Source organism: Alosa sapidissima, chromosome 4, assembly GCF_018492685.1.
Source record: "Alosa sapidissima isolate fAloSap1 chromosome 4, fAloSap1.pri, whole genome shotgun sequence".
NCBI lineage: Eukaryota > Metazoa > Chordata > Actinopteri > Clupeiformes > Clupeidae > Alosa > Alosa sapidissima.
The window spans coordinates 20,997,914-21,007,174 of record NC_055960.1 but is presented as its reverse complement, the minus strand read 5'-3'; the positions used below and the strand labels follow the sequence as shown (position 1 = coordinate 21,007,174).

The window sequence follows — 9,261 nt, the reverse complement described above, 5'->3', positions numbered from 1 at the left end:
ATAAATAAATAAATAAATAAATGGACCCAAAACCTCAAATCTACTGACTTGGCAAAAACATAAAGTATTAATGAGTGAGGTCATCATTAACGTTGGCCACTTCCAACATCAACTATGAATGGTTGTTTGTTTTTATTTCATTAATGTTTACGCTATCACATCACCATTCCAGGGCAGGCTTGTTGTCACAGGACGAAAGCAACGTTTCTGAGACACAGCCAAAGCTGGTGACGCTCACTCCCTGTCTCCAAGTTTCCCAGTGATGGCAACGTCCTCCAAAGACATGCTTTGGCACCCTGAACCACCGACTGTTTGTCAATCTGGCACAGTTTGGACAAACTGCTGCCTACCGGGGGGGGGGGCAGCAATGTCCAACACTTTCTCTTTCTCCCTCTCTCTCTTCCTCTCCCTCATCGTCTTTCTCTTCCTCTCTCTCTCTCTCCCTCTCTCTCATTCTCTCTCTGTAGCAACACAAAATGAAAAAGGCCATTGAATACAAAACACCACAATTGTGTTTAGCTCACAATTTAGTGGCACAATTGTGTTTAACTTCCTCTCCTTTTAGGGATACTAGTGGTGACAGTTGGTTTGGGGGGGGTAGGGGGCCATTGAACAGAACAGAGACCAATGGGGGGCGTCCGGCACATCAAAGCCTTCCTCTCCCGTCCTCTCTTATGCTCCCTTCCTCTTCCTCCACTCCTCCACCCGCCGGTCGGCACGGGCCAGCTCCGAAGTACACTTAATACTCATACCATTAACATTTACGAGGCAGCCGAGTGGAATCACAGTGGCCCCGGGCCAGCTACTCGAATCCGATCCACCGGGAAAACACCGGATCCAAATGCCCTTGGTATGTTTAGAAGACGCCGCAATTAGGTTTGCATGTTCACCACTGTCTTTATCAAAAAAACATAGTTTTAAGGTTTAATGAAGTCAAGGGGAGGGATGGGTTATCTCCTAATGGACACAGGGTTGGAGAGCAAAGCAGAAGTTTGATGAAAAAAGACGTTAAGGCTGGCTACCTTATCCCACGTGTGCGTTACCACAAGAGAGGTTGGTTTGACTCTACAGTATGATGTGTTAAAATGACACATTGCTGTGTGTGCTCAGGGACAACACATTTTTGTGTCAGTTTCAACACAGCAATTGTGTGGCTGGGTGATAGGTTAAAGACAAATTTCAGCTATAATTTTAACTTTTTAACCCACCCAGCCAGCCACACAATTCGTCTATCTCCACATTGCGGTGTTGAAATTGACACAAAATGTGTTGTCCCCGAGCACACACAGCAATGTGTCATTTTGACACATCATTTCTTAGAAACAAACACACAACAAGTTCAACCTTGAAAAACTTTCGCAGTGGAAAAGTACAGACTCAAAGTATCACATATTCAGGTCTTTCAGAGGCTTAGCAGTTTTCTATGTTCAAACACATTACATAAGCTGGCAGAGTTTCAATCACTCTTGCCATCAAGCGCCAGACAATAACCGAAGTGTGCAGACTGCTCATTTGCCACACAAAATTGAACCAAAAACACCAAAAATATCTAGAGAATTTTTCTGAGAGAGACAGCGAAGGAGAGCATAAGGGGAAAAATGACTTAAAATAGCACATATTTTACTGATTACTGCTGGCAATAACAAACGCCGCTCAACAGGGGCACAGGAATTTCAACAGTGGAAGAATTCCCAACTCTCAAGAATAACCACAGCATCGAGTTATCATCGCTAAGTCAAAAGAAAACATCGCTTCTTTCCTCTGTATTTTTTCTCTCTCTCTCTCTCTTTGTTTCTCTCTCGTTTCTCTTTCATTCCCATATCACTCACTCCTATATTCTCCATCTTTCTTTCTCTCTCCCACAGTTCCCAGCCGTGGCACTTACATTTCCTTCATGGCCACGCTTCAGTTCAGTGTGCTGTGTCTCTCTCAGATGTCACCATGCCTCTGTGTAGGCAAACCCGGTGTCACTCTCACTCAGCCTGACAGAGAGTGTCCTGTACCGCCCCGTCCCGGACAGCCCACACCCCACCCCCCCCCCTACCCCCACACACACACACACACACACACACACACACACACACAAACACCTACCAACCCCCCTCTCTCTCCCCAGCCTAAGACAATTAAACGCAATCAGCGGATTGGGCACAGGCTCTGAGCTCTGTGCTGAGCCGAAGGCGAGGCGAGCCGGGGACGACACAGGTGACAGAGGGAGGCTGGGCCAGCGGACAGGAAATTTCCACTGTTGCCGTGGCGAGGCACGGCGCGGGCGTGCGGTAAAGGTGAGGATGATATGAGAGACGATGCCCCGGCCACCGCAGACGACGGAATCGCTCACCTTGCATGTATCACATGTGCCACGCAGACTCTGTCGCTTGTAACCCAAGATAGACACACACACACACACACACACATATATGCACACATGCACACACACACACATTCCCAAAACAACGGTGTGAGTGTGAGCCAGTCCACAGCAGAGCGCACCACTGTCTTTCCTTGTCAGCTGTGGCTGTTGATAGCTGCTAGTCTATTTTAACTGTATTGTTGTTCCCTGGCAGGTCAGCCCACTGTCAGATAGCAACTAACGGTTTTCTGTCACGCTGCCGCCGACACTGAGAAATTTTCTCTGACTGTGTCATTTTAACCACCAGAGGTTTCTAAGTCAAAAATGAAACTCACACAACTATGAATATCCATAACCCCGATATCTAGTCACTCCCCTTCACACTGCACGTTTCACATCTGGAGAACATATTAAATATTGACGGGGCAGAAGGAGAGTCCAAGCACAAGTGAAAACAAACTGCTATGTAACTGGTGGGAGTTTAAAAGCTGTCTCCAAGTCTGTAGCCAGGCAGAGACAAGGTCTGCTGGATTTGCATAGGCCCAAATGTCCCCCGTGCCACAAAAAGCCCTTTGTGAGCAAGTCACCAGCATTTCCTTTAGCCTACTGCCTTTGGCAGAGAGTGCGAGTACTGATAAAGGAACAATGAGGTGTTGTGCTGGCATGGACGTTTCTTTTTTTTGGTTCCTTTTTTTATCAGGGTGAGAAATAGGGACAACTGATCATACGGTGCTAAATGACCTTCTCGTCCAGAAGGGTAAGAATGTGTCCAAATTTTCTTTTGACAGCATTTTTGTAGGGGGCAAAAGCATAGAGATTCACAATCTCAGTGTATGTGACTAAAAAATAGCCGCATCAGCAGGGCTTTGACAAGGACAGCGAAAAGGCGCCTGAGCTGTGTGACAAAGTGACAAAGGAATCGCCTAATAAGACATTTGAAGTCCTACTGCAATTACTGAAAATGCTGTCCATTTTGTGAGGCTCAATAGAAACCAGCAGCTTCCCTCCTAATGCAACCCAGGCATGCTTCCCTGTCCCCTACAGAGACTTCCAGCTACAGTAAGCCCACTGATTTTACTGATACTGAAGTCACAACAAACCGGCCTCGTTGCCCAGGGGCTGCTAGTTAACATGACCCACTGAAGACAGTCAAGCCACTAACACACACACACACAAATTCTCTCTCTCTCTTTCTCTCTCTCTCTCTGCCAAATGCACATGCACGCTCACTCTCTCACACACAAATGCAGACTAACACTCTATGTGGTCTTAGCCAACAAGAGACTTCAGGTCTGGAGTCCACGTGCGGGTACAGGCTTTTACATAATCATCCTATTTTAAGACCATGTACATTTCCTAGGGGTTTGCCTATTAAAAGTCCTTCCTCTCCGTCCATACATTCCACTGTATAGCTTGGGCCATACATGGGGGATTTTGTGGCTTGTAGTCCTACATGGGAATGTGAACCTTTGCCTTCATAACATGACAAGAACTAAACAACTGGTATGGTCACTGGATGGACCACAATCACAAAATCACAAATTCTATTCTTCTTTGTGCATGACCGTGAGCGTCCAACAAGACGTGCTAGGGAGACGTAGCTTGTGGTTAAGCTTACACAGAAATAGCAGTCGAGGAGCAGTGTCATAAAATATTGATAAAAGCCAAGATATGGGTTATAAAGGAAAGATGTGGGTTATGCTCTGATATCCAACCAAGGCTCTTGTTTGTACCTGCCTAGAGAAACCTAGATACCTTCTGAGTCCGCCACCGTTCTGTCCCTAATAAGGCACAGGTCTAACTGGTCTGATCCAAATTAGGATGACACAAAGTCCAGAGGTAGCTGCTGATGGGGACTTAAAACCAGTGTGATGCTAGCTTCAATTTTACTATGGTCCTCAATGGCCTCAAAAGATATAACAAGTGAGTTTTTAGTGGTGTTTCGCTTTTAGTCATAGACCTTGTGAAAAAATCAACATGATGAATCTTTATTTTGCCACATTTGTGAAGGCCACTGCCTATCCAAAACTATTTCAAATATACTCGTTTGTTCAGATCCTTCAGCACATATGATGCCAAGCCACAAAGAAAAAGCTAAGCGAATCAATGAAAATCCAACATCAACTCATCAAGCGGCTCCGGTAGTTAAGCTATAATGAATTTCAGTAACTTGGATATGTGATTTATTAACAGTCTTGAATCATATAGCTCAAATAAAACTCTTCTTGATATCAATGCCACTTCCTCAGGCTTGAAGGCAACTGGTAAATCACCAAAGATACTTCCCCTATTAAGACACAATTTACTCAGTATACAAAAGACGTCAAATAAAACAGATAAAGGAAGTGAAACGCAATGCAAGATTGCCAATGTCATTTGGCTTTTCTCTGATTACCTGTCGTTGTCTGACCCTTTCATCGAGAAAGGGGAAGAGGAGAAAACTTCCTTTCCAGAGAGGTCCAGCTTGTCTGACTTCAATGGATATTGCTAGGTAACTGGGTAGGAAATTCCACCACTGCCATGCCAAGGCGACAAACCTAGGGCCCCAACTTCACAGTGGTATAAAAAGGGGAAGGGGTGCCACCCAGAAGGCTTGTTGGTGGAGGAGGGCAGGAGGAGGGAGATGCTACTGGGAGTGGTGCTGGATAACTGATGCTCTCTGGCCATTTATTTCCTCCACACAATAACGTGAGCATCCTTCAGGGAGACTTCCACACAATGGAATGAAAGGGAGGCTGGCCGGCACTCTGTCTGTTAGCCTGCGGAGCTACCGTAATTGCCAGAGTCCGACAGTGACTTTCAAAGGCTGTCTGCCGAAGCATTGTAATGTCAGCGTCCCATTTTGAAGGGATACTTGATATTTGACGTGTGGTACGGTTATATGTAATCAAATTCAGAATCCTGGCAACGAATACAAGTCCCATGTAAGACCTAAACGTGGATTTGATTCTGGACAGTCCAACATCTATAATGTTGATGATTCAACCAATATTGCTGGCACTGCACCTGAGTCTCAACACAAAACAGGACAGACTTCACACTGAATCTGCCACCAATTTCCTCCTCCTGTAGGCTCCAACCCTGAGCACTGTGGATATAATATACTCAAGTCAATGCTACAGGATCACATCTGGCTAAGCTTAGACATCTTGCTATGGGTGTCTGTCAGTTTCCCAGCCCTTGCATAGCTTTAGTTCTCATCTCATTTCCTAGTATGTGGTTATCACACTTTAAATGACTCTCTCTCACACACACACACCACTTGCATGAACACATCAGAGATCACAATCTGCACATCCTTTCAAATCTCCTTGAGTATCTAAACTGTAAAAGCCTTTGTGCATTATTGTATGTGGCAAAGTGAAGGGTAGGGGTGGCTGAGGAACAGCATACTTGTTTTGCCTTTTAATCCAGTCATTAGCAACCTAAGCATGTCCATGTCCTTTTCAGGCCACTTCTGTGTTCATCTCAACTGCTCTAGGAGGGGATTCCAGCGGCATCCTGACACTTTAATTCAATTCATTCCTATAAATTAGATTTAATCCGTTTTTTCTTCCCACGACCATGTTTTCTTATTGGACAGCAAATTACATTTTGACAATGCGTAGAGCGCAAACGCAGGTTACCCGACATATGTCGACACTTCCCTAAGCTACTTCCTCAATCGCGCAAGAGACAAATTGAAACGTCGCCGATACGCAAAGGCTGTCACCATTTTGAGGCACGCACGCTGCATGGCTATTTCCACAGATTGATAGCCTTTTTCTAGGAGAATACAGCTGATGCTTCCTGCTTCCCAGAAACCTTCCCATAACCTTGCTTTACAACAGCGCCAAGCACGTGTATAACATAATTTTGACAGCTCCATAAAAAGTGTCTCTACACCATTACGTCCATGACTGCAGTTTATAGGGACCAGAAGTCAAATCAAGGGTAAAGAAAAACAGACACTAACCAACATAGCCGCGGATTAAGTTGATTGTTTTCAATTAGTTATCAGAGGATCGACAAAGCATTTTTAAGGGAAGCTCAACGAGAGGGCAATCCAATATAGACTCCGAAGATTTGAAGCACTACGTTAGAGAAACTCGAATGTGCGCTGCCGATTTCAAACAGGCAGAGAAGTTTACTAAGACACGATGTTAAACAGTATTTGCTTCCATTTTGAGGAAAGTACTGCGCACCAGGTCCAGGTGCGTGGAATAGGGCAAACAATAGCGGGCGTTGTTTCCCACGTATGGCATGGAGTGCTAAATGCACGTAAATGTGCATGGAGAGTCGAGCGGACTGAGAAGTAAGACATTGGAAACTCAATTTTAGTTTATGTGTTGTTCGAATCCTCACATTTTCCCATGTCTCAGTATTAGAGAGACATGGAAATGGTCTTAGTAAGCCATGACCAAAGCGAGCGAAGTTAGCGCACAGCTTCTGCGAAGCATTGGCTGTCATTGCCCACTGAACGCGAATATCATCTCAGCATCCTTGGCCGTTAGTTCCCATACCAAGCAAACAAGCTGAAACGTGCGTTCAAACACCATAGGATGTATATTGTATGCACCACCCCTCATATAGTTTATACATATGATGTTTTTATAATCATGGAAAAATGGTAGAAATTAATAGTAACGGTAGTTCCAGATGAAATAAAATTCACTTGAATTCTCCCGAGAGTTTTACACAGGTAATATAGGCTATAGCCTACAGAGCAGATCATTGTATGTAAACTTTTGAAAAAATATTTTAAAACACATAAAATACTTTTCTAAATGTACTCTAAATACACATAATTCTCCTAATACATACAGTTTAAATGCAAACTTGAACTGTGCCTCATTACCTTATTTGGTTTCCTTTTATTCCGTAGCAAGCAAGTTGTCCCTATTGTGCGGTGGCTCGGTGTTGAATAAGGGAATTACAGCAGTAAATTTAATTTATAATCTTTTCTTTCTGACCTTTGTCTCTTAGAATGGGTGAGCGCTAGACATCACCACGAGTGGAAAAACACCGGCCTGCCTCCCCGTGCAACAGGAGAGCGTCTTCTTAAAGAGACAGGTTCCTCTTCGCTCGGCCACACGCGCATCTCCCTGCGTTCCCCTTTAGCGCATGTGAGCAAGCACGCATACATGAGAAACTCACTAAGAGGTCATGGAAAAGTACTTCACAGTCTCCGAGGCTTGAAATGATTCCAGTTTTTCTTATTTCAAGACGATAAAATGAGTCATTTCAGCACAGTGCTCTGTGGAAACGAGTTGTTTTGAGATGCTCTTGCAACGAGAAAACACACACACACTTGTACAAAATGCGTTAACAAATCTAGTCGGCAGACACTTTATTAGGTTTGATTTATTCATATACTGATATTCAGTTCCAGACTCATTCAATTGTGTCTAATCTGTGATGGTATAGAGATTGATAAATCCTCTAATAAAGTAATCGTTTCATAGTTGTGCATAATTATCTGGAAGTACTTAGAGATTTGTGTTTGTTCCTCTGTTCTATTTATTGGCAATGACAGTCATTTAGCAGGGTGAACGGAGCGTGGATAATTGTGAGGGGCTGTGAAGTTGAATCAGAATCTCACATAACTGGGTGATTATGTGAATTAACCTTTGAAGTCAATGGGAATGTGTTGTGTCTGTTCAAATCCAGGCGGAAAATCATTACTGATAAAAATCATGTTTTGGTGAACTATAAGAGCCTTTTCTGGTATAAGCAATATGGGTGTGTATTGTTAACTTCAGTTAGCTATAACATAATTGGCCTCCTTACCCTACCACAAGCAATGTAATGGGTAGGGTGCCTGTCTCCTTCTAAAAGCTAATGATTGGTCAGTACAGCTGAACCATGTTGAAATGTCCAGTCATCACATATAGAGGTGTTACAGTGGGCATCGCAGAAAGAGCCCAACATGTACACCCACACACATCCACTATGAACAACAAAAACACACCACTACACGAGCAGAGATACTGACTAGATGCCTCACAGAGAGTGTTTTGGCAGGGTTACCATTGCATTCAACCACAGTGTCACAGACGTTTATTCAAACAAAAAAACAAACAGGAAGTACAACACTGGAGGAACCCCACCTCACTGATGGCAAGTTTTACTGTTATTTGGAGATGGAGACCATATGCTAAGACAACAGGTGTGTAAGGTTACAGACCGAACATAATGTGTGATAGCAAAAGCAAACATTGCTTTCTCAAACATGTCAGTCAACAATTAGAGACACTTTGTCACAAGCCCATGTGCTTGTGCTCTTGTTCCTGGACCACTGTTGCAATAAGGAAGTTGAGCAACATTTTTTTTCATGTGTTTTTGTTTTTTCTGTCAACTTTAATATGCATCTTGCTTTTCATTTTGTGAATACAGTTTACTTATGATTTGATATGCCAGTGTAAATACTTATTTCTTAAGTTCAGAATCTGCCCTATAATCATACAGTATAGTCCTGAAGTTAAAATATTTGCTTAAAAACTACTGAAAACACCAACATGCATTGGTTCATTTCATTACAGTAAGCACCTCTGGGGCAGAAAGGAAGTTTATTAACAGTTAGAGTTTATCAGATTGTTTTGCTTAATGCCCAATTGAAATGGCAGTATGTACTGTATGTGTAAAAGTGAAAGTAAAGTCGTGTTAAAGCCTGTTTATCCACGAGGCTCTTGTATCCACATCAGTCTTGTATCCACATGTGTTGTGTCTGTGCGACAAAGTGCAAAGACTCTCCATGGAGACATACAGTCAAGGGGTCATCTCAGTCCACAGGCTTATTTTGCCTCTGCACCTCCATCGGCCCAACATGTAGTCTTATCTTGGCCTTGCAAGTTGCATCTGGACCGACAACAACCTGCACACTGCCTGTTAACTCTGCCAGGCAGAGTTTGTCTTTTGACGAAAGGGCT

The 9,261-nt window shown here is 43.6% G+C and overlaps 1 protein-coding gene across 3 annotated transcripts in view; it reads right to left on the bottom strand.

Annotated features, from left to right (window-relative positions):
- slc6a6b (solute carrier family 6 member 6b) overlaps nucleotides 1-7,368 on the bottom strand; it is a 26,487-nt gene extending 19,119 nt beyond the window's left edge. Inside the window, exon 1 of one of the 3 annotated variants that reach the window (XM_042088194.1) lies at nucleotides 7,191-7,368. Coding sequence is in view for 2 of the 3 variants with exons in the window: in XM_042088192.1 (XP_041944126.1) it covers nucleotides 4,749-4,771 (23 nt within the window). In the remaining variant the exon portion in view is untranslated. Of the gene's footprint in view, nucleotides 1-1,885; nucleotides 2,009-4,748; nucleotides 4,901-7,190 lie in introns of those variants that run through there. The other 2 variants (XM_042088192.1, XM_042088193.1) reach the window with 2 other exon arrangements.
- Nucleotides 7,369-9,261: the final 1,893 nt, after the last annotated feature.